At 44.4% G+C, this 24,962-nt stretch overlaps 3 protein-coding genes across 3 annotated transcripts in view; 2 read left to right on the top strand and 1 right to left on the bottom strand.

The window, feature by feature from the left end:
* Positions 1-24,962, top strand: part of DUSP16 (dual specificity phosphatase 16) — a 618,435-nt gene that overhangs the window by 164,452 nt on the left and 429,021 nt on the right. The window lies entirely within an intron of this gene.
* MANSC4 (MANSC domain containing 4) lies at positions 1,672-8,987 on the top strand. Its single transcript, XM_063309373.1, has 4 exons — positions 1,672-1,900; positions 7,252-7,386; positions 7,885-8,378; positions 8,964-8,987. The coding sequence occupies exons 1-4, from the start codon at positions 1,672-1,674 to the stop codon at positions 8,985-8,987; spliced, it is 882 nt and encodes a 293-aa protein (XP_063165443.1).
* MRPS35 (mitochondrial ribosomal protein S35) lies at positions 11,774-23,670 on the bottom strand. The gene is made up of 8 exons (XM_063308325.1): positions 23,579-23,670; positions 23,384-23,460; positions 22,104-22,271; positions 20,404-20,464; positions 19,564-19,703; positions 17,214-17,323; positions 16,425-16,494; positions 11,774-12,123 (listed from the first exon to the last, which is right to left on the bottom strand). Exons 1-8 carry the CDS (start codon positions 23,652-23,654, stop codon positions 11,848-11,850), a joined length of 978 nt encoding a protein of 325 aa, XP_063164395.1. The 5' UTR covers positions 23,655-23,670; the 3' UTR covers positions 11,774-11,847.

The following is a 24,962-nucleotide window of genomic DNA, read 5'->3' as shown; positions in this document are numbered from 1 at the left end:
GCTAGCTCAGACCTCCAAGCGGACCATGAAAAATACACAGAAATTTGCAAATAGTTCTTGGGTGTTTAAAACATTATAATGTAATCCTAGCTATTCTGTTTGGGTTTTTTCCCCCAACAAAATTTATTCTTATCCTTTTCCTTGGTGGAGAATAAGAAACATTTCCAAAGAATTCAGGTAAGAAACAAATACAATGCTCAGCTCGGTTGAGTTTTGCGATAGCTATAGCTTTGTGTGTGTGTGTGTGTGTGTGTGTGTTTTAATTACTTGATCCTCGTTATCTTCTGCCAACCCATTTTGTAGCCGAGTTGCTCCATGTTGCGATCAATCACATTTCAGGAAAATACCAGTGATTTATTGTTGTTCTTCTTGCTGTACCTCCAATGGAGCTTTGATAACACTTACAACTTCTCTTTGTCACTATTTTTACCTGTGTATACTTTTTGGCAAGTTGAGAATTACAAATCCGGAGAGAAACAAATATGAGTTACCGCTTTATTGCTGGACATGGCGGAAATGCTTGCAAATCTTAAAAGAGCTAAGTCTGAGTCATAGAAAGAAGATCTAGGGAGGCATACAATGAGTAAATCTGCCATTTATTTGTTTATTTTTATTTGTTTAAAAGCCTGAGTAGCATCCCTATAATCGAGTGTTTCTCAACCTTGGCAACTTTCAGATGTGTGGACCTCAACTTCCAGAATTCCCCACTATATGCTAGGCATTCTATGCAAAATAATGTTAACAACGGTCACAACACCAACAGACTCCTGGTCGGATCTGTTGTGCTCCTGAAACTATGAAAGTCTTCCGTTTCCAACATAAACGTTGCTCAGCATTGATGAGGATCATGAATCCCTGGTGTAGGAGAAAGGTCTGCGTCAGTCTTTAAAAATATTTTGTGACCTTTAAGAAGACGGCCTGGAACGATGGTCAAGGTGCCAGAAGCTAAGCTTATGAAGCAGGATTGAAGGAATTGGGGAAATTTAAGCTTGCAAAAAGAAGGTTGAGTGGGACTAGGGTACCACTCATTGAATATTTGATGGGGTGACACAACAGCTGTTCTTTCTCATCTAAGAATGCAGGATACAAAACAATGGTCTTAAGACACAGGAAACAGAGTCCAGTCGACTTTTAGGAGTAGTTTTTTAGTGGGATGATTGAGCAACTGCATAATTTTTAAACCAAGGCAAATAAGCTGCTAAGAACAAGACAAGTTTCAAAGGGGCCTTGAATGCCGATTTTCTAAAGCCTAAACCAAGAAGTTCTAGAATCGTTTTCACATCAGACCTAAAACACCACTGGCTTTTTAAAAAGTCACTAAGTGGGGAAATCTTCAGAAAGCTGCGCCCCCCACCTACACTAGGGATGCACGCACATTCCCTTTCAAGGGAGAAAGCTATTTGGTTTCTGGCCCAATGGTAATAATTGGAAATACTTTTTTATTCTACCAGGTGTCATCACGCTAACTCAAGATCCACCACATGAAGTCCAAGCAGCTGTGCAAAGATTGGGAATGATTATTCTGTGTGCTTGGAAACAGCTTCCTAATTCCGTGGAAAGTTAAGGTCGTCAGCTGCAAACAAGTTGTTTAGCCAGACAGCACTGAATTTCCTCCATTCAGCATTTGCTCTGCTTTGGAGAACAGACCTTTGCTAAGGAAATGTTACTGAGATGTTTCTGCTTGTGGCTGTTCCAGAAGTCCTTCTGCTTTTGGGCTGGGTGTGCAGATCAGAAGGCCTTTGCCCACCCACCACATTTTACAAAAACTGTTGGATCCGACGGTTCCCAGGCCTTTCAATTGACCTGGAGCACTCGCAGAAGCAAGGGGCCCACATCCTCAACACTTATGCTGCGTCCACCGCAGGACAGTGCAGCCGAGCCTGCTGCGTCCATAAGGATGGTAAGGTTTTATTTCCTTCTGTAAAGAATCAAGGGAATCCACATGAAAAACAAAATATTAGCCACTTGGGTTTATCTTTATTTAAGATATACGTTTTCCTACTCAAGAGCAAGGCTGGAAATCTTTGGCCCTCCAGGTGTTGTTTGATTCCAAATCCCATTGACCATGCTGGTCAACAATATCTGCTGGGCTCAGATTCCCTGGTCCTGCTCTAGCTTGACAAAGAAAGAGAACTCAGGATAGGGCTGTGGAGGAAAGAGAGATAGAAACATCAGGCCCTCCCCTGATCCCCCCCAACTCAAGGTGTCATTCCAGTGTCAACCCATTACTTCTCCCAACATAAACGAACAGTTGCTATTTCTTTGGGAAGTTGTCTAAAATCTTTGCATTGTAAAATTGGAAGGGGAGTCCCACCCCCTGCTCAGTGCAGGAATTCAAATTAAAACATCCCAGATAAGGGCAGAAAATGGCCAAATGTGCATGACGACATCATGTGAATGGGCAACGTACATACTTGGGTCAGACCCTGGGAGTTCTGGACTGCAGTGAGCTCTAACAGTTGAGTATCTGCACTAACTTCAGCTCCACTCTAGCAAGAAATGTGGCGATCCGGATTCCTCAGTTCTCTGTTTGGCAGACAATGTGGGTGTTGTCCTAGTGATTCACTTTTCCGCTATTTATTTATTTATTTATTTATTTAATTAATTAATTTTTATCCCACCTTTTTATAAATAACTCAAGGCGGCGAACATCCCTAATACTCCTTCCTCCTCCTCCTTTCCCCACAACAACAGCAACCCTGTGAGGTGGGCTGGGCTGAGAGAGAGGGACTGGCTTGAGGTCACCCAGCCAGCTTTTGTGCCTAAGGCAGGACTAGAACTCTCCTACCACGCCTGATTGGCTCTTGGGCTGAGAGAGGGGGACTGGCTTGAGGTCACCCAGCCAGCTTTTGTGCCTAAGGCAGGACTAGAACTCTCCTACCACGCCTGATTGGCTCTTGGGCTGAGAGAGGGGGACTGGCTTGAGGTCACCCAGCCGGCTTTTGTGCCTAAGGTGGGACTAGAACTCTCCTACCACGCCTGATTGGCTCTTGGGCTGAGAGAGGGGGACTGGCTTGAGGTCACCCAGCCAGCTTTTGTGCCTAAGGCGGGACTAGAACTCTCCTACCACGCCTGATTGGCTCTTGGGCTGAGAGAGAGGGACTGGCTTGAGGTCACCCAGCCGGCTTTTGTGCCTAAGGTGGGACTAGAACTCTCCTACCACGCCTGATTGGCTCTTGGGCTGAGAGAGGGGGACTGGCCCATGGTCACCCAGCCGGCTTTTGTGCCTAAGGCGGGACTAGAACTCTCCTACCATGCCTGATTGGCTCTTGGGCTGAGAGAGGGGGACTGGCTTGAGGTCACCCAGCCGGCTTTCATGCCTAAGGCGGGACTAGAACTCACAGCCTCCTGGTTTCTAGGCCAGCACCTTAACCACTAGACCAAACTGGCCCAGTTTCAAGTCTGGGCAAGTACCATAAAACTGTCCATCCTATACTAAAACTGAGCTCCATCAAGTGCCATATTTTGAGAGAACATATCTTTGTGGAGCATCAGAAATAGAAGACATTGCACATGTCCTGTTTCACTGTCAATTATATGCCTCAGCAAGGGCTCAGTACTTGACAGAACCATAGATTGGGACTCCAACAAAAGATGATCTCATTTCCCTCAGGGCACAAATATATATGTAGTCACTAGAACTGTTAAGTTTATAGTCAAGGCTGTCCAACAGAGAACACGTTTTATAGAACACATCACATTCACCTAAATACATACTGTCTTTGAATTTAATATTCCTCTTATTATTCACCTCTGCACTGTTTTTTATCCTCTACTATTTATCTTACTTTTTATCCTTACTTTATCTTACCTTACTATACTTTATCTATCTTATCTCGCCATAGCCTATTTTATCTCATTTTATTGTATCTTACTTTATTTCGTTTTACTGTATTTTATTGTGGCTGATGCCTATGCTTTGATACGGTCAATTGACCAATCAATAAAGTATACTACCTTATAGAGGGGAAGAACGGAGGACAGCAGAAAAAGCCAACGTAGCTACACCAAACGCTTGGTGAAGATCTGAAAACCAAGAAGAACAGATAGAAGAAACCAAAAAAGGCCAGGCCAGAAAGAAAAAGGCACAGAGAGGTAGCCCAGGACTGTAAAGTGGGGTTGGGAAAACAAAAGCTCGACGTGAGATGAGGCCATTGAAGGATGCCAAGAATTACTGGAGATGTTCAAACACAAGGCAAAGAAAATAGAGTACAAGCTAATTAGAGAAGTTGGCAAAAATGCTAGCCAGTATGAAAGAAAGGGTGCAGCGACTCTCCTCTTGTTTTTTAGTCTTCTTCAACAAAAAGGATGTGTTCCAACAGGCAACTGTGAAGAACAGCATGAAGGAGCAGGAATGGTGCTTGAAGTCGACAGACACATAGCCAGGGAATTCTTCTTTAATGTGGATGAGTTGAAATCTCCAGGACCAGATGAACCGCATCACAGGGAACTGGAAGAACTGACTGGTGCCCTGGCTGAACTTTTCAGCATTATCCTTGAGCAATCCTGGAGCTCTGGTGAAGTGCCAGATGGCCAGAGGACACACGTTGCCCCTATTTTCCAAAAGAGGGGGAAAAGAAGTCCAGCAGGCTTCATTAAAGATTTCTATGAAGAGATGGAAGAACGTTTATCAAATAGGATGGGACAGCTTAAATCTGTAGAAGATAGAAAATTTAAAAAAATGAACTTGGTAGGTTAGAGAAATGGCCTGATAGTAACAGTTACGTTTAACAGAGACAAAAGAAGAGGTAAATGCAATTTTAGGCTGAATCGACAGAAGTATAGTTTCCAATTCACAGTAGGTAACTGTTCCAATTTCTTCTGCTTTGGTCCCTACTTTGTCTGGTTCTAGGCTTCAGGAAGGATTCAGAGAATTGGAACAGCACCAGATGAGGACAAGGAAGATCACAGGGTTAGAACCAAAGTCCCACGGAGGGTGACTGAATAAGCTGGATATGTCTTGGCCTTGAGAAAAGGCTAATTTGGGGGGCGGGGGGGATAGGATAGCCTTCAGGGTCACACGGAAGAAGCCCAGGACCTGTTCTTATTCCAGGGTGCAGGGCACAGAATCCTGGATTTGTAGGAAGATAGGGTACAACTGAAGGGTAGGGAAATCGTCCCAGTATCTAACTTTTTTTCTCTAATAGCTCTCTGTAGTTAAGGGTGTTTTTGCTTTACTTAAAATACAGATGAGTTACAGACCAGAACAGGCTGTACAAGTAGTCCTCGCTTATTGGGACCAGAATTTCAGTTGCTAAGCAAAGCAGTCATTAAGCAGATCCAACCTGATTATACGACCTTTTTTGTAGCAGTCATTAAGCAAATCACCATGGCCATTAAGCAAACCAAGTGGTTGTTAAGCGAATCATGCAGTTCCCCATTGATTTTGCTTGCCAGAAGCTGGTTGGGAAGGTCGAAAATGGCGATCACATGACCATGGGATGCTGCGACGGTCATAAATGCAAACCGGTTGCCAAGGGCCCAAATCATGACTACATGACCATGGGGATGCTGCGATGGTTGTAAGTGTGAGCACCGGCTGTAAGTCGGTTTTTTCAGAACTGCCGTAAGTCTGAGCCATCACTAAATGAATGGTCATTAAGTGAGGACTACCTGTAATAGGATAAAGCGGTTCCCAAAATAATCTAGTACAGTACAATGTTCACAGAGTCCTGTGTTGCTAATGGTAAGAGCAGTTTGAAAATGGAACCGATAACCAAGAAAGCTTGTGGGCTCTTTAATTTCTCAACACATTTCCATCCAGGAGAGGGCTGTTTTTTCCTGTTGAAAGCGTTCTCCTGAGAGGGGCATTGGAAGTAAGTTTGGAATTATGAATGAAAGTATGATGCCTCACTGGCTTTCCCTATTGCAGTTTCCTTTCCACCTGCTTCCTGTTGTTATGACTGACGGCCGTCCCAACGCTCCGGTGCAAGAAAAGCTTTTTAAAGGTCTTCCGGGCCCCTCCGTTGCTTTCATCAGGCATAGTCTGATGGCCGCCAGAGCTGAACTTTCCAACAAAGAGCATTTCTCTTGCGTGGCTCAGCCTCTCATGCGTGCTGCGCGATATGAGCTAGCAGGACGAAGGGACTAGCTGAAATAGGAGCCGAAGGACCGAGCCCGTCCATTACTGGCGCGCTGATCCGGCACAAGAGAATCCCTGCTTTCATACGGTCAGGTAATCTGACACGTAATCCTGCCAGCATATATCCTGGCCTTGATATTTAGGCAAGCAAGTATGAAAACAGCAACTCATTAGAAAAATAATCTGCTTAATCCTTTTCGGCTGATTTTTGACTACGATTTGGTTGTGGAGAGAGAGATGCCTGGAGAATCATAGCTGTTAGCATTTACGTTTTCCAGCGGCTGAGCCATGAGTGTCACTCCTATCTGCACTGAGAGCACCACTGGCGGAATTATGCAGCCTGCTGCAATTCAGTCTCGGTGTCATTGTAACCTCATCACAATGATGACATTACAGATCGACTGTTGTAGGATTTGAATGTAAATCTGCTAAAGTTACTGAAGGATCCCCGTTCTGAGTTCACAGATTTACTCAAGAACAAAAGGGACCCAGGTCAGGATAAAGTTTCCCTTGAGCTCAGCTTGATCTCTGGTGACTCAACGGACTCATCCAAATTACTTTCTTGTCTTCCTCTGGGGCGTTTCTCCAACTGGCCAGTCTAGCCTACGGTTGATGGTCTCCCGTCCTGTGAGAGATCGTGGGGAGGATGGGAGGGCGTTTTGTTTAAACAGTGGGCAACTGGCCCCTGCCTTTAATTGTTGAGTTCTCTATTAGATTTGATTCAAATCAGTTCTATTATACTTTGGACGCATCATACGAAGACCCAGCTCTCTGGGAAAGGCTCTGATGCTGGGAAAGGTGGAAGGAAAGAGAAGAAGAGGACGACCAGCAGCCAGGGGGAGGGACTCAGTTGTAGTGGCGACGGGCGCACAGTTGTGAGACCTGAAGGACCAGGTTAAGGACAGATTGTCATGGAGAAAATCTATCTACGTGGTCGCTAAGAGTCAACATTGACTTAATGGCACATAATTGATCAATTGATCAATCAATCAATCAATCAATGCAAAGACCCAGCTCCCTGGAGAATTCTATAATGCTGGGAAAGGTGGAAGGAAAGAGAAGAAGAGGAGGTGGACGGACTTAGAGTGGTGATGGGGACACTGCATAGGCGGCAGCAGGACCCTTTGCTGCAGGCCAGCTTAAAGTTTTTCTGTTTCTCTGCTTTTTAGTTTCCTGTAACTTGGCTGTTTTCTACTACAAAACCGATATCCAGGATATGAACTGCATTCACATGTATTGCCCAGTGCTGGAAAGCTGCATAGTGAAACCTACAGGCAGCGTGGTCCTCTACAATATTACCCCAGGTAAGGCATTAGGGCACACTCAAGGAGAAAGTGATTTTGCCCATGGGCATAACTGAAACCCACTATTTTTTTTATTTTAAAAAAAGAACAACTCAGGACGGTAAAATTTTACAGTAGAGAAGCTGGGAGGGAGTACCAAGCATTTATTTATTTGTTTGTTTATTTTTCAGATTTTATCACTGCCCATCAGCCCCCAGAAAGGGGGACTCTGGGCAGTTTACTTAGTTGTCATCTCTGTGTAAACCACACCCTATAGTTAATAATAATAATTATTATTATACCATTTTATTATCCTTTGATTGCTGAGCTACAGGGTTTTAAGAAGAGTTTTACTCTAGAAAGTCACTTGCTTTTTTAGAAAGTGTCCAGGTATGAAGTCAGTGGAGATAAGCTTATAGACCAGATTATTATAGACCAGATTATTGAGAAGCGAATGGTACCTTCAGATGAGAGGAGACGAATTAAGCCTTTATTCTCTCTTGGGTTCTGTTTTCCCAGGGGTTGATCCTGATCTTCTTGTTTTTGAGAAGCTCTTGTCCAAAGATATAAACACCAGGTCTTCTTTTAATAAGTGGGAGAGGCATGGCGGGGCACGGGTTGCTGACCTAGAACCATACCAGGATGAACTCTCCTCCCCAAGATTCCTTCTCCTGGAGGCCTCCCCTCCCACAAGGGCCCCAAAGCCAGCGGTGGACAGGAGTACCAGGAGCTCAGCAGCAGATGCTTCCAACAGGAACTCACCCGTCACGTTTCTGGCGTTGGCTTCAGCGACGGACCATTCTGTGAAAGCAGTACAGGTTCTCCCAGAGAGGAACAGCACCACTTCCAACAATGCCAGGTCATCTCCTGTCTCTGTACTTGCACCCATCCAGGTGGCATCACTATCACCTGGCACGGTCCGTCCAAATAACAGCAAACACTCGAACGAAACCAAAGTCTATGGTGGAGGGAACAACAGTTCCAATGATGACGGCCAGCAGCCCACGCAGGAGGTGGCAGGAAGGGGGACCTGGTGGCTTCTGATCGTGCTCTGTTCTTCGTTGGCTTTCATGTGCTGCTGCTGCTGCTGCAGCATCTTTTTGGCCACAGGATGCTCCTGGAAAAAGAGAGGTCATTATAAACCAAGGCAAAAAGGAAGGTTAGCATCCAAACCATTCATAAAATACTCTGCCGTTAAAAATAGCTTTTAATGGTCAAACATGCCAAATTCAGCAGAAATGGAATGGAAGGACTGATATTCCAAGCAGGGGACGTGGACTAGTGGGGGCAGAAAGAAAAATGTAACTGTTTTAGCTTAGAGAGATTTAATCTATGTTGAATGGATGCTTAACCATTAAACTCGAATATTCTTATTACAGAATGGGGAGCAATTCCAGCTTGGAATCTTCAGAGCGTGAAACGGCTGGTTTGGCTATTCCTGTGAGGAAGGTGGGTTCAGGTATCCCAACAGTAAGAAATCTCTCTGGAACCAGTTGGGTCTCAGTAAAGTATTTCGTCTATTGAAAGTTACAGTACCATCGCCCTCTGCATCTAAGACTCGAGTAATTATATTTCCCCCTGTCCTCTTCTTTTATCAGACTCAAGCCGCTGCCTTTGTTTGAAATTGAATATTTACAACTGCCTTCGGTTTTACAGCATGGGCTTCAGCAACATTCTTCACTGCCTGTTGGCAGATAACACTTTAGCCACAGCATTCTGGCGTCAACCTGCTGAGTCTGTGAAGTTTCTAATTCTTGCTGGCTCTGTGATGTTTCCAGCTCTCTCTCACATCAATCAAGTCTCCCCCCTCCCTCCTTTACAACCCATGACAGCAGAAAAGGCCCAGAAGGGGGTTCTATGACTTCTGGGGCCAAACCTCTGACAATTCCCAGATCAGAGCAGAACCTCCACATTCACAGAATTTTGTTCCAATCATAGGAAAAAAAAAATCACTGGTTTCATACTGAATTCAAAACAAACCAATAACTAGGGAAGTGTATTTTTCATGTTTTTCAAGGGCTGTTCAAGTGAACCTGTTGTGCTGCTCTTTCGAGGGACTTCTGTGGCTGTTTTTTGTAGACACCCTGCAAAAAACCTAAATGAAACCATGCTTAGGCTGTGTGTAATGGGATTTGTTCCTTCATTCTTTTATAAAAATCATTCCCTTGGCCAATTTTTCAGTAGCTTGAGAAGTAGTTAGCAATTAGTCTAGACCAGTGTTTCTCAACCTTGGCAACTTGAAGATGTGTGGACTTCAACTCCCAGAATTCCCCAGTCAGCCATGTTGGCTGGGGAATTTTGGGAGTTGAAGTCCACACATCTTCAAGCTGCCAAGGTTGAGAAACACTGGTCTACGCTACCACTCCAGCCACTTCTGTGGCTAGAAAATTAAAATGAAGGAGTACAGGGCTTCTTCTTGGTGTCTGTTTCTCTTCTGTGGTAGAACATTCAGTACAGTTCAAGTTCCATTCCTCTGGACCATAGTCATGGGGCTCTTAAATGGGGCTCTTACTCTGATCTCAAATCTTTTCCATTTCATGCATGCCTTTCTTATCTCTGCTCAGCAGAGCCTCAACTCAGGTTTCTTTAGATATACTACTATAGTTATCTTCATTTTGCATCTTTGGAAGACTGAAGTTGCTTAAGCCCGTTAAGGGAGTCTGTGATTCGAGGCAAGATCTACTAAGTCAACCCTGATACACAGGCATTTATTGCAGGCTAAAAGCGTGTCAACACAATACTGATGTTCAAATCTTAAGTATCTTTTCCAGTTACTTATTTTGCAGGTAATGTGCAAATTGCAGTTGTCACTGCCCTGTTATAATCTTACAAGCTGTTTTACACAATTTCGTTTCTTCTGCACTGTCTATTCTTCAGTTTATTTCCAATGCTTGCAAGCAGCCTCCTCCAGAAGTGAATGCTAGCTTTTTCTTTTCTTTTTTCCTTTTCACAAACTGAGTTATATATTTCTCCTCCCCAAAGACACGGCATCTTTGCATGTAAAGGGTTAATTAGGGTTTATATATTATAATGTATTTCCATCATAATCATGTTGAATTCTGGCCATTACCGTAAGACAAGACTGACTGAGATAAGGCTATACATAAGCTGAAATTCTGAGCATGATTGTGTCTGTCTCGCACCTGGTTACGGCAAACATAAAGCTTTTTAGAATACTATTGCCTATTGCGAGGCATGACAGTTCTAGCTTCCACAGACAATATTTTTATACAGAAAACAGGCCCGTCTGATGTGAAATCTTAAAACGTGCAGGTTACTGGGTTAAAAGATTTTTCTTTAGTCTTTTCTTTCTTGGCAACCTGATGATTTAGAATAGGTAACATCTTCATTATACTTTGAAGTACCCCAAATTAAAAAGAAAAAGGGAGGGTCTGCAAATCTTGGGGAGGCATGCTTCACTTTGATGGAGTTTTGAATAAAGCCACTTAAAGAGCAAGGCAGAGCCATCACATGCTTTGCAAAACTGGCTTCTGTGGCTCTAGAGTAGCAACATCTGTTGGGCTGAAGCAGCCTGATCAATGTTGTCTTGATGCTCTTCAGAAGCAACACAGCTGCCTTCCTGGGAACTTTACTACATCAAGGCAGAACACCGTGTCTCAGTGAGGTGCAGGGACTACACACCAAACGCTTAAGACTTCCTGGTCTTAAATAAATACGTGTATTGGGGTAATTTGACAACCACGTAGCCCAGGTGGCAGAAATTCAGCAGGAAAATTGTGATGTAGACTTATGAATGCAGTAAGCTTCGTTCAGGGCCAAGAACCACTTCCCCGAAGGCACTGGAAGCATGTCCCAGGAAGCTTTCAGGCACTAACGTTCATTTTGGACCATTGGTGGAATCTCTGGCAATTGCTGTGCTCTAATTTCTAGGGATACATGACAAGAAACTTGCTGATAAATTTTACTTCTGCAGGCTTTTGAAATTATCTCATCTTGAATATCTGCAAAATCTTTACCTTTAGTTTCTAATGTTTTAGTTCTTTCTCCTTAGAAGCCATCAAGCGTTCCACACTAATTCTCAGCCACAACAATCATTACCTATTGGGTTTTGAAGGTCTGACATGAATTCTGTTCTTTCAGGACAAGGAGAAATAATAAAGAACAGAAAGGGCAATGGATGGTTAAGGATATTGGTATATGACTGGCTATCACAGTATTTCTTCACTTCCCTTGACTTTTGCACAAATCCTGGTAGTTCTGCAAAGTGAAATCAGACTTCAGTGAAACTAGATAATTTCCCGGATGAACTGAATTCTATAATGCTCAGAACTCCAAATTGCTGGAAAAAAGATTGGACGTCTATGATGTAGTTGGTTGATTTTTCTGGGTTAAATGTACTGGGAAGCCAGGGAAGAGGATGTCAAAGATGATCATCTTAATTTGCAACTGGATGTTACAAAAAATTTATTAGGAATATCTCCATCAGTACATACATAGCATTCCACAAAATAATTGCTTACATTACGAGCCATGCAGGTTTAACAGTCTCTTAACTGAATTTTTATACTCCAAAAGATTCTTCTCTGATTCTCCTTCATTTTTCAAGAGAACCATGGACTTTTTGTAGTCCTGAATCACCTCTAAGGCAAGAAGCGCCTCTCTGCTAATTTCTTCAGCTTTTTCAGCTGCTCTTATCCGGTGCAATGTCCTTAAAGCATTCTGCTCCGAAACACTGTTCTCCCAGACGTACTCGTCCATATCTGCTTCCGTAATGTCTTTTTCCCACGGTTCTGTTTTCTGGAAAACAGGACAAAAACAAGATCAGTGAAAAAACTGAGGATCAGCAGTGCAGTTACAGGTTAGGGTTTAGTTGTCAAACAGGCACCCAAACCCATCTTCCCTTGAGAATACTCTATGTGGCATATTCCCCTGCTTTCACTCCCCTTGACTTTAATCTTCTGTGCAAATCCTGGTGCTTCTGCAAAGCGTAATTAAGATTCCCAGGCCACCAGATAGCCGCAGAATGAACGGATACCTACAAAAGTCTGCACTTCTTTATGCATGCAAAAACTTAGTTTTGCCACTTGGTGGCAGTAAATGCTACGTTTTCATCTTCAGGACGGTGACTCCCTCCACTGAATTCACACTTTGGCCCTTTAAAAAACCACAAAGGTGAATTATTGCACAGTTTCCACACAGGATGGTGGTTTATGGTAGAATGGATGGGATTTTATCCTCTCATTTAATCTTATAGGATTGCTGGTAAGTTAAGTCAAAAAACAAGACCCACATATGCTGCCCTTGTGACAAAACAGAGGTTAACTGGTAAAAAAATCTGCATTTCTGTCAGGAAGAACCCACCTCTGACAGGGCTAACAACATACTGTTAGGAAGAAGTAACTAACAATCCAAGATCAGACTGAAACAGGCACTGATTCAAACTGCCTTAATGGAGAAAACAGTAACTTCCTCACAATCTATCAACCTGATACAATTTTAAAAAAAGAAATGCCTGAACAGATTATGGTTGCTGCCCGTGTTCTTAGGCTTTTTCACTTGAAAGTTCAAGTGAAAATGAATTAAAACACAATAAAAAATGTGTAACCTTCTTGGCTATGGTGAGCCTCCAATAATTTTAACCATTAAATCCTTCTGAGTTGTGAGTTCCTACTGGAGGTTACACGCCCCTTATTCGATTGCTATCCTCTTTTCTCCAAACTCTAAATGGAAGTCTTGCGTGAAGTCATTTGGAGCAATGTCTGAAGGGGACCAAGAAACTGAAGCTCTGCCCCGCTAAAAGGGAGGCACTGTTGGCTGATCTGGAATTGGTTTTCAATCTCTTACAAGATTGCATTCCTCTAAATGATCTTGCCTGACAGTGGACCATCACATGGTCTCCTAAGTTGTGCCAGTGAGATACCGATTCTGAGAAAGCTAGATCCTTCCATAATTTAGATCATGATCAAATCGGTTCCAACATTCAAAACTAACAATTCTGAATGTTACTGAGAAACTTAAAATACACCCATCCCTGAGATCACTGGTCTTTTTTTTTTTTTTTTCAAAGCACAGTTCAAAATCCATGTTCAATCTAGAAATGGAGGGGAGGAGGCATTTTAGGAAAACTCTTGGTACTTGAAGGAACTCAGCCCAACTCTACATTGCAGGATCTGTCCCAAGGCATTCACTGACAAAGCCAAACTTTATAACCTCCCAGCATAAGTAAAATCTAAAATACGTAGTTTGGATTTAGAATTTTGCTATGCACTTAAGTGATCTTGTTACTGTTTTGCCTAAGTTTGGATGCTCTTAAATTTGATTAATTTTTATGCTGCAGGTCCTGACAGGGCTGAATGACAGCATCCACTTATTCGAACAAATAAAAGTACTTGATTTAACGTTATAATAGCCTCTGAACATCCTTTCTATTTTTATTAAGTTTATAAATTTGGTGCCATGTAAAAAAAATACTCTTAATTATAAACCATGCATACAAGCGGTTCTTAAATGTAGAGAGTTCAGAAGAATGGAAGTGACTGAAAATTAACTTGGTAGGAGATAATTAGAAGTATAGGCATGATTGAGAAGAAGCAGGTATCTGGTCGGTTTTAGTCCACTAATTCATCCAGAAATGATGGTAAACAGACTAACAACAAGCTGTAAAAACTCTATTATAGCTCACTGTTCTTGACTGTCTTCTTGTATACCAGCCTAACCTCTGGATGGGATGGGTTCCGTCCCAGTGTTGGAGGCTGGGAGGGTCTGGATGGGAAAGAAGAGGCTGGGGCTCAACCCTTCAAGACAGAGTTGCTATGGGTCCTAGGTGCCCCATGGATCCAGGAAGTGCTTCCGTCTGTGGTTCTGGGGGGATTGCTCTGCCCCATTCAGACTCAGTGCGCAATCTGGGGATCAGCTTGGACTCACAGCTCCTGCCTGAAGAGCTGTGGCCAGAGGGGCCTTTGCACAACTGCATCTTGTGCACCATTCCTGGACCAGGAGGCCCTGCTCATGGTCACTCACACCTTAGTCATCTCCTGAGTGGACAACGGCAACACGCTTCTCATGGGGCTTCTCTGGAAGGTTCAGCTGGTCTCAAATGGAGCAGCCTGGGTAGCTACTAGCGCACCTCATTACGCTCATGCCACCCAGCTACTCCACAAGCTGCATGGCCTTCCAGGTGGGATTTGAGGTGCCAGTCCTCACCTTTAAAGCCCTGCCTGGCATAGGACTGGGTGCTGGCAGGACTGTCCCACATGCTCCCATAGGGAGGGCGTGCTCCTTTAGACACTGCCTCTCACAGGACCTAGGAAACGCCCTTCCCGTGCTCTGGAACGATCCCCCTGCCCCCCAAGATACGACCGGCCCCAACTTTGCTGGCCCTCAGGAAATTTGCTAAGGCCAGGCTTTTCCCGCAGGCACTGGGGGCCGGATGAGCAGCGTCCCCTTTTGGTTGTCTTAACTATCCTTCTTGGTGGCCATTTTCTATTTTATATGTTGGGTTGTTCTTTTTACACGTTGTGTAATTATTTTTCTTTTTGTTACTCTTTGTTTCTGTTGCACACTGCCCGCAATAAATATTGTGTCTATAAATCTATGCAATAAACAAACAAATAATTAACAATTTGCTTTCCATACAAGAGACCTCCAGCTGCTAAGCTCGCCAACTAGCAAGGCCGCTCAGAAAATACAGGTGTCCGTTCCTAACGACGAAGTCAGAATGACGAAATAAACATTATGGCATCATGATGCAAGCTGCATCCTGTCATTCTTGCGTCGTGACATCACACACCAGTACTAAGTCATAGAGTCTGGGTCATAAACACACGTCACCACGGCTCCAGCAACCCTGAGGGCAGAACAGCATCATTCCATTGCTAAGACAAGAGATGAGGAATCAGAAGGACGGATCTCCACTCCTTCCAAGAGATTGTGACCAGGGCAACCAAAGGGGTCTAATTTTAGGGATCATTCTGATCGATCTGTCACTGAGCTCAATCCTCCCACACACCCCGGCATTTTACGTGGCACATGCTTTACTCCATATAATGAATTTTATGACTAATCAATGATTTAAATGCCATCCTTTCTGTCTGTGTCCTACACTACTATCCAGTTAGGACAAATAACGACATTCTTAGGGTTGAACACCTCTGAAATTCAGAGAATAAAAGCAGAGACCGATTTAGAGTTGCCAAAAGGAATAAAAACGTGGTTTCCTTCTGAGGGATCACCTCTGATCGCGGAAAGAAAAACCAACGTGTCGCAGCAGCTCATTAATTTCTCATGAAATCAAAGACAATTACAACTGATGAGGTCATTAAGTATTCATGTGGAAGCTGAAAGGTAATAAAAGGGCAAGAGACTTGCGTGTACTCAGTACACACCAGGCACTCACATATCATATGCCCAAGTCTTCCATCACGAAGTAACACTAGAGCCAAGGACAGGTGTGCTCCTCTGGGATTAATGACCTCAACTGTTGAGCTTCCAGCGTAGAATCAGTGTGTGAATGCTACAGGAAGCTAAGCTGGCTACCGGGCCTTGGTAATGAGGGAAGCTCGTGATCTAAGCTTTGAAAACGCTAAAGCATTTAATTAGCATGGACGAATCCAATCCATAGTTGCAAGAAGCACCACTGAAGCAGTTCTGGTATTTACAGCAGCGGTTCTCACACCGCTTTCTTTCTAGGTGTCTGTGAATCTAGATCCCGTGACGGCAAGACCAGCCAGAGCATGCAGCGGCAGAGATCTCTCTCTGTGCAGTGTTCAAGCCCAGGGAAGGTGACGCCTTCCCAGGGCCCATTTCAGGGCTGCGTGGCCACTGCTCCTGTGGCTCAGAAGCCCTGCCTAAAAAACAGGAAGGTATGCATTTGCACAGACACGATCTCCCAGAATGAAGTTAACACCCGTGCTTTCCGCTCTGGGCGCTTTAGAAAGATGAAAGCTATTTCGCGGCATCAGGGCACCGCTATCCTATCTGTGAAAAAGAGAATCTGTAAGCACCGGCTTGCTGTGATTCTGTCTCCCGTCAATACGCAGAACCGATTCAACTAGGGAATAACATCTAACAATACATAATCAACAAGCCAATATTCTTACCCACGATTCATGGAATACAACAGTTAGAAGGTACATTGCATAATCATAGTTTTGCTTCCTTAAGGGACATCTGAAAAACAAGAAAAATATAATTATACCGAATTCCAGCATTTCCAACCAGCAACTGGAAAGCACCGAGTTAAGCAACCCCATGCTGCTGCATATGCACAACACGTTACCGGTAGTCCTCGATTTACAACCTTCATTTAACAACCGTTCAAAGTTATGACGGTGCTGAAAAAAGTGACTTACAACCTTGCACTTATGACTGTTGCAGCATCCCCGTGGTCACATGATCAAAATCTGGGCACTTGGCAGCCAGCATTTATTTACAATGGCTGCAGTGTCCCGGGGCCACCATTTGTGACCTTCGGGGGGGGGGGGGCTTCCAACAAGTCAATGGGGAAGCCAGATTCGCTTAACGACTGTGTGATTCGCTTAACAACCACAGTGATTCATTTAACTGCAGCAAAAAAGGTCCTAAAATTGGGTGCAACTCAATTAACGACCAGAACACTTAGCAATGGAAGTTCAAGTCCCAATTGTGGTCGTAAGTCGAGGACTACCTGTAGTTTGTTTACTAGTCTTAAAAAATTTTGAATCTGAAAATGGTGAACTGAAGCCACGTTTGTGCAGTTACAGTAGACTCTACTAGGTTACAAACCAAAATAATGTTACTCTTTGAATTTGGCAGAGCAGTTTTTAACTCCCAGGAAAACAGTTTAGCTGGGCAGAAAGGAGCACCGGCAGCTTGGGCCCACAGAACGGAAGGTTCTCCCATTACGTTACCTGTCTGTTGTGATAGTAACGGTACCTGTCTTCACACAGTACCTCTCTCCTACAAGTTTAATGAACTTCTTCCTTGCATGGTCATCCAAGTTTAGACTCAACAGTTTAACCTGGGGGGAAAAAAATCAAACTATTAGCAGGTTTGGTAGTAGAAGGCCCAAAGATTCACTGCGCTGAAACCCATAAAATATCTATTTCCAAATCAGTTAAGTGCTAACAGTTCCTCAGGGACGAACCGATCTGTGAAGAGATAAGCTTTTGGGGACAACTCATTAAGGTGTCCCAAGGCCACCTGCCATTTTTACTTATTTATTTGCTAATTATAAATCCCACCTTCTCTCTAGGACCACACTGTGCTCCCTTGTCCCTTTTGCACCCCACAGCAATCACCTTATGAGGTAGCTCGGGATGGTTATGTATTTATTTAATCAAATTTGTACACCGCCCAACTTCACTATGATTAAGGTATGACAGACCCAAGGTCACCAAACGAGCTTCCGCAGCCAAGGGCGGGCTTGACCGGGGGTCTCCAACACCCTAACAAGGAGACCACACTGACTTTTCAGAACATCTTGCTAATCCTAAAATCATGTTAAGGGACCCCCAGAGCAAAACCATCTGGTCACCTCTGGCCTTCAGAGGTGCAGAGCTGTTTCCAGAGATGTCTACGTAAAATAATGAAAGCAAAAAAAGGATTCATTTATATTCTAGAAGCTATTACTACAAGGAAGAAATCATGTGGTAATAGTTGAGGGGTAAATGCCTTTGTTTTACAATTACCTTTATTGATCTGCTATTTCATACATATAAAATGTATATCTAAAGTTTCAATTGTATATATCAAGCTATTCAGTGAAGCATTACCCATTTCCTTTAAATAACTCATTCTAAAACTTCAATTATCTGTACATATTTAATAATACTTGATTGATAACTGGCAAATAGAGGGAGAAAATGTAGAAGCAGTGAAAGACTTTGTATTCCTAGGTGCAAAGATTACTGCAGATGCTGACTGCAGTCAGGAAATCAGAAGACGCTTAATCCTTGGAAGAAGAGCAATGACAAATCTCGATAAAATAGTTAAGAGCAGAGACATCACACTGACAACAAAGGCTCGCATAGTTAAAGCAATGGTGTTCCCTGTAGTAACATATGGCTGCGAGAGCTGGACCATAAGGAAAGCTGAGCGAAGGAAGATCGATGCTTTTGAACTGTGGTGTTGGAGGAAAATTCTGAGAGTGCCTTAGACTGCCAGAAGATCAGACCAGTCCATCCTCCAGGAAATAAAGCCAGACTGCTCACTTGAGGGAATGATATTAAAGGCAAAACTGAAATACTTTGGCCACATAATGAGAAGACAGGACACCCTGGAGAAGATGCTGATGCTAGGGAGAGTGGAAGGCAAAAGGAAGAGGGGCCGACCAAGGGCAAGATGGATGGATGATATTCTAGAGGTGACGGACTCGTCCCTGGGGGAGCTGGGGGTGTTGACGACCAACAGGAAGCTCTGGCGTGGGCTGGTCCATGAAGTCACGAAGAGTCGGAAGCGACTAAACGAATAAACAACAACAATTTAATAATACACTGCTGATTAATTCACTTGTTATTGCACCCTTCTAAAAGAATTCTAGGGGAAAAAAAGACTTTTGTAGAGAACTGTTGTCCCTCCAAACTCCACCCTTCTCTAGTCCACCCTAGACACCAGCACTGAGCCTTTGTGTCTGCAACTCCTTTTCCAGGCAATACCAAAGGAAGGAGCTAAAAGGAGAAGGCAATGAAAGGAGGGAGGAAGGAGCTGGCGGGGCCTGCAGGTCAAAGGATCCAGGAGAGCCAAAGGCTCATCTGAATCAGCAAGAGCCTGAACCGAAAATTTATTTATTGACCAATCTGCCCCAATTATATCCTGCCATTCTGTCTGGGTTAAACATTGAAAGTGACGTCTCTGCTTGTGCTTCATTTGGTCTGCAGCATTTGTAACTTCTCGTTAGAACAACAAAAGATAGGAAGTTAAAATGCTGAAAACCAAAGGAAGCACCACCAGCAGCATCACTGACATTGAAAGACCCAAGAAAGGATGAAAAAGGGTCTGGAAAGCATTCCTGGGGATAAAGACATCCTGGTAGCTTTGCAGCGTGCAGGCTCTCTTTACTCATTCTTAAAAAGTAAAATGTTTATAAGCAACTTAAAAAGAGTCGGACAAACAGCTGAGGAGCAGCAAGAGAGGGGGCTGTGCCCCTTTTCAGCACAACACTTTCGGTATTCCCGGTCTGCCGCTGTCATGTTTACGTGCCTTTCAATCAAAGCAGCTGAACCCATTTTAGGAAACCGAATTCCCCTGCCCATTACTTACTTTCAGAGTCACCACTCTTGCTTTGGGATTGCGAAGAGATGGCCCCACTGAAACATAGTCTGTCGTGCTGGTTTCAATTGGGAAGTGCTGCAAACACTTCTCATCGCTATTCAAGGCTGACGGCCACTCTGTGCAGAAGTCTGAAGTGCCCACGAAGGGATAAAAGCACAGACGTAATTTTAACAACGGTCGTTATTACACAGAACCACAATCTACATTCACTAATACTAATTTCATCCCCAAGAAACCCTAATGCAACATACAAATACCTAATTGTTCAGGGGTCATAGACAGACTGAAAAGGAAATAATATATGTTCAGAGGACATTCTCTCTCTCTGTCTCTCTCTATATATATTATGCAGACCACTTTCTACCAAGGAACTGCACTATGACACTCAAAATGTGCTGTGCCAGCACAGTCTACAGCAGCTACACATCACATGGAGTTTCAAACACAGGGCATGAAACTGGTAGACATCTCAACCCTGAGTGACACTCGATCTCCATTCTAACAAAGGACACTTCGCATTTCTATCCCAAAAGACACTACTTTTAATGGAAGTCATTTATTAGGGATTCCTTTTTTAAAAATAGAAACAAAACAAAGGAGCTGTAAATGTAGTTTTTGAAGCAGCTGCATGAACTTTACAAATGACGAGTTTCTGTATATATGTTGCCATGCACTGCCAAGTACCCCTTTCAAATCCTTTGTATAAGCCCTAATATATTATACCCCTAAAAATCCTGTATTTGATTTAACATAATTCAGACCTTAAGAAGACCCAAAAATACTGGCATTTCTGCTAAGTTTCACTGTTGAAAAAAGTTTAAAACTGACCTTTCAGAGCAGCACAGTGTTTCTTGATGGCTGCTGGTGTCAGATGCAAGAAATTGGGAATCTGAAATAATTATGTCTCATTAGAATCAGCCAAGGTCAGTAAAATGAGCACCCGGCTTGCTGGGGAAGGGGACGGCTGGGGAAGGCAACGGCAAACCACCCCGCTCTATAGTCTGCCGAGAAAATGTCGCGAAAGCAGCGTCCCCCCAAAGGGTCAGACATGACCCGGTGCTGGCACAGGGGACCTTTCACCTTTCACACAGAATTAGCCAATATACAACTACTTCCCATCAGGAGTGGACTGGGCGGGGGGCAGGGTGTTGAACCGGTGCCTCTTTCCAGCTGCAGGCCCAATCTGTAGTCTTCCAGCAGACTCTGAATGAGCCCCATTAACGTCCCTCCTCCCACTTCCTGTTCTGTTGAAAGAACTGAATGGCCCGAGGGCCCGTCTTTTCACAATCTGGTTTCAGCTGGAGCAGGGTTTCTCAACCTCAGTGTCAGATCCCGCCCCCCATCAAAGGTTTTACAGAAACCTTTACCGGAGCATCTCCCATTATTTCCTTCTCCAAGGAATGGAATCCATGTTGCCAGATGGGAGGGGGAGTGAAGTTGGAGTGTGAAGTGGTTTATTATGGCTATGGAGGACATCAAGGACACGGGGTTGAGATATGCCAGGAATACCATCTGGATGGGAGGGGGGGTGAAATGGTTTCATGGGAAAGGGGACTAACTAAGAGAATGTAGTTTTTAAGTTAGGTTTGAGCGGGAAATCTTTATTCGCAGCTTGCCTTCTGTACCGTTCATTACGCTTCATTTAAACAGTTAAAGGAATCCCAGCCTCCTGACTATGATTGTGTGAATGCTCGAATGATCAGGTGCCGACACTCAGCCACTTTAAGATGTGTGGACTTCAGTTCCCATGACTAGCAGTCTCCTTTTGAAGCACGGAGCCTGATGTTTCCTGACACTTCCTAGGGGCTCACATTCTAAGGATATCAGCAGGATCCCTCCAGACCCTCCCAATATCCCAAGGAGCCACCTTACGGAATCAAATGGGCGATCTCCAGGTTTCCTCTTGATCTGAGGAAACTCTGCGTGCTCAGGGGCAAGGCTACTCCCAGCTGCCGGTTAATGCTTCAATGTTGCGCCTGCACTTCACAGACACGTCTTCAGTCTGCCACATCCTCCTCCGGAAGTTTGTTTCAGATTCTATTTCTCCTACAAGAATTCTAGGATAGGGTAGTTGACTACCCCTCTGGTCATCACAACAGAGGTTAAGCTGACTGAGTACAACTGGCCCAAAGTAACTCAGTGAGCTTCTGCAGCTGATTAGGGATTTACAGCTGGGTCTCCAGAGAACTAGTTAAAACTCACACAATACCAAGCATTTTTTCAATGTCTATTCAAGGAGAACCAGCTTCTTAACCATCTTGGCTGAGCTCCTGTTACAAATCCTCCAAAAAATCTGAAGAAAGGAACAGCTCTCCAGCTTTTCCCACCCAGGTAGAAGTACCTAGAATTCCAGATCATGGCCCAGAATGGTTAGTTACCCAAACTTGCTTACCACAAGCTTGCAGTTATCTTAGAGCCTGGAGAAAAGGGTATTTTTCACATAACTGAGTTTGTTCTGCCAAGGTCGCCAGTATGCCTCCCAGAAGACTCAGGATTTTGATATCAAAAGGATCAGGCTTGAATCTCACCTTCAAAAGTTCCAAGTTGCCTTCTTTCCCAGGAGCCACACCTCCTTTGACTGGGTAGCCCATCCGAAGAGGGAGGGGCACCGCAGAAGGTTTAAAAGAAGCTGCAGTTGGATAGACACTTGTCCAATCCTGGTCAGGCTCCATCTTCTCAGTCCTTTTAGTACTGCCCTAATGGACATTGCAGAACAAAAATCATGCTAAAACATTGATTCAAATATCTGCCTCGCCTACTTGCATATACATCAGCCATGGTTTCATTTTTAGTTGTGCTTTGAATACAATCTTCTTTTTTCCAGAACTGGCTAATTTTGTGATCATTAGCACTCAGTGTGCAAAGGACTCACAACCTTAGCACATCCCAGCAGGACAGCATCCTGTTTGGATTACCTGGTTGCAGCATAGGCATTTTGTGACTTGAACATTAGCATTGGGCACATTCCAATTGTGCTCTTGGGTCTCGTTGTTGTGATAAACTTATTTTGTAGTCTCCAGTCACCTCATGCGTGGGTCAAAACCCTAAGAAAGGGCAACCCAGTGACTTGGCCTGGCTAACAAAGCCTCCTAAAACTGGTGCTTGATTTTGTCAAGTGCAGTGTTAAGACTCATGGGGGAAAAACCTCTGATGATTTTGTTAAAATTCAAAAGAAAAAAAAGGCTCTTAAGAATGGAAGGAAATGTAATCTGGGTTGTTGTTTCAGACCCTGCTTATCTTCAGACTAAGCCTGTCCTCCCAGAAAGCATAATTTTAAAATTTTTGATAACATTTTTATTTTAATAATACCTTTTTATAATGATTATTTTTTATTTATTCGCCATTTCATCTCATGGTACGCCAGCCAGAGTGGCTTTGCGTGAGTTGGGTGGCCATATAAATACAATCAATCAATCAATAAAAGCAACATTAGAGTGGCTAGCGGTTCTCTTCGCCCCGTATTCTTCTGCACGCATTGAAATATGAATCCGTCTTCTGAAACTCCAGTGTATTTCTGGGGAGGGCTTTTCGAACCGGGGGGGGGGTGGAATCCAACATTTTAAAAAACCTGCAAAACTCATCTCAGCCCATTTTTCTGCGTCTGAAAGTGCATTTTGTACCACCCCTCCCCCAGGGTTTGGCCGGGGCTCCCCAACCGCCAACCAGGAAGGACCCCACGTTTAAAAGGCCAGCAGCTTCCCCGGGAGGGGGAGTGATGACGAGGGCAGCCACCTCCGCCCTTTGCGCCTGCGCCGTGACAGCCCAGCCACGGAAGCCCCCCCCCCCCCGAGAGGGCGCCCGGGCCTACGTAGATCGTCTCCTTCTGGGCTCGGAGTTCGGCCAGGCTCTGCTTCGGGGCGCCTCTTCGCTGCGGCTGCGCTGCGCCTGAAAGACAAACGGACGGGCTGGGCAGGGCAACGGGGCCCCTTTCCCCGCCACGCGGGAGGGAGGGAAGGAGGGAGCGAGCGAGCCAGCCTCTCTGCCACGCCGCCTGCCCACCTACCTCCCTGCGTCGAGTACCCGGCCGGGCTCGGCCGCCGCCGCCCGAGCGCCAAGCATCCCCGCCAGGCCAGCGCCATCTTTGCTCGGCGCAGAGTGGAGACGTAATCGCGGCTCCTGCGCAAGGAGATGACGCCAGCCTCGGGCGGACGCGCGCAGAGCAGGCCGTGGCGTCACGCGCTGCGCCTGCGCAGAGGCCTCGACGGGGCGTCCTCAGCCGCCATCCTGGGCAGGGAATTCTGGGAGTTGAAGTCCACACATCTACAGGTGGCCGAGGTTGAGAAATCCTGCGCTAATCCTCACAGAAAAGTAAATGGCGCTTCCCACATGTTGCTCATTGTACCTTTTTAATCAGAATTCTGCAAACCGCTTCTTGCTTAACAAGCAAAGCCTCCTGCAGGGTGTGCATTCATCCTGTTCTGTTTCCATCTGGGTAGGGGAACAGTAGCTCCCTTCCTCTAATTGTCAGGCACAGACACGACACACACACTCACACACGCGCGCGCATTAACCAGTTGCAAAGCCGCTTGTTAGTGGCCGCATCTCCGTTAACATCCGCAGACTGACTGACTGGTTATTCCAACGTTTCACAATTTTTATGACTTCCTTTTCATCAGTTTTTCTTAGACGCTGCCATTTATGGTGTTCAAATTCTGGTCTGTGACTGTAATAAAATTATTATTATTATTATTATTATTATTATTATTATTATTATTATTATTATGGCGTTCATTTTAATTCCACTCTTCCACATATCACAATTTTTTTCCAGTGCTCCTTCCTGCATCCTTCCAATCAGTTTCATTTCAAATAATTTCATTCCCTTCATTTTTAATTCCATTCCCTCTGCTGGAGGTTCACTCTTCCACCCAGATACAAGACCATTTTAAAAAAATGTTGGTCAGTATCGCTATGCATTATCCCTGCTTATTTTAATCTTAACCATTTCTCAGTGTCTTCGACCACGTTTTTTGTAGCTGTCTTTTCCCTCCCATAGTAATGTTATGGGATATCTCTCGGCCAGATAGCAGCTTGGACTGGAAGCAGTTAATCCCCCAAAGCAAATCTTTCTGAGTCCTGATTAGTAAGATGTGTGAGGAAGCAGGTTAAAATAACAACACAACAATTCCACCAGGGACTCTCCCTTCACCTGAGAAACATTTATATACATGGGGAGAGGGAAAGACAGGAAGACCCTCAGACAAACTAAGGCAGGGAGGTTCTGATTTTCTTCTGATGTGCCTTCCTCATCCACAGCCTCCTTCACTCACTCACTCACTCACTTGATGCAGCTCCCTTTCTCACACATGTGACTCTCCACTAGGCATCCTGTGTTCATCCTTCCCATTATCTTAATAACTTTGGTCTTATGATGCTTTTCATTCCCT

This window comes from Candoia aspera, chromosome 7, assembly GCF_035149785.1.
Source record: "Candoia aspera isolate rCanAsp1 chromosome 7, rCanAsp1.hap2, whole genome shotgun sequence".
Taxonomy (NCBI): domain Eukaryota; kingdom Metazoa; phylum Chordata; class Lepidosauria; order Squamata; family Boidae; genus Candoia; species Candoia aspera.
The sequence above is the reverse complement of the archived record's forward strand: the minus strand, read 5'-3'. Positions and strand labels throughout refer to the sequence as shown.

Excerpts from the sequence above, each read along its gene's own strand:
- MRPS35 (XM_063308325.1), bottom strand. The coding sequence starts at position 23,654 with ATGGCGCTGGCCTGGCGGGGATGCTTGGCGCTCGGGCGGCGGCGGCCG. Across the intron at positions 19,704-20,403 it reads ACACTGTGCTGCTCTGAAAG|ACTTCTGCACAGAGTGGCCG; the intron begins GTCAGTTTTAAA and ends TGGGCACTTCAG. Across the intron at positions 16,495-17,213 it reads GTTACTATCACAACAGACAG|ATGTCCCTTAAGGAAGCAAA; the intron begins GTAACGTAATGG and ends CTTGTTTTTCAG.
- MANSC4 (XM_063309373.1), top strand. The coding sequence starts at position 1,672 with ATGTTTCTGCTTGTGGCTGTTCCAGAAGTCCTTCTGCTTTTGGGCTGG. Across the intron at positions 7,387-7,884 it reads CCTCTACAATATTACCCCAG|GGGTTGATCCTGATCTTCTT; the intron begins GTAAGGCATTAG and ends CTGTTTTCCCAG. Across the intron at positions 8,379-8,963 it reads GCCAGCAGCCCACGCAGGAG|ACTCAAGCCGCTGCCTTTGT; the intron begins GTGGCAGGAAGG and ends TTCTTTTATCAG.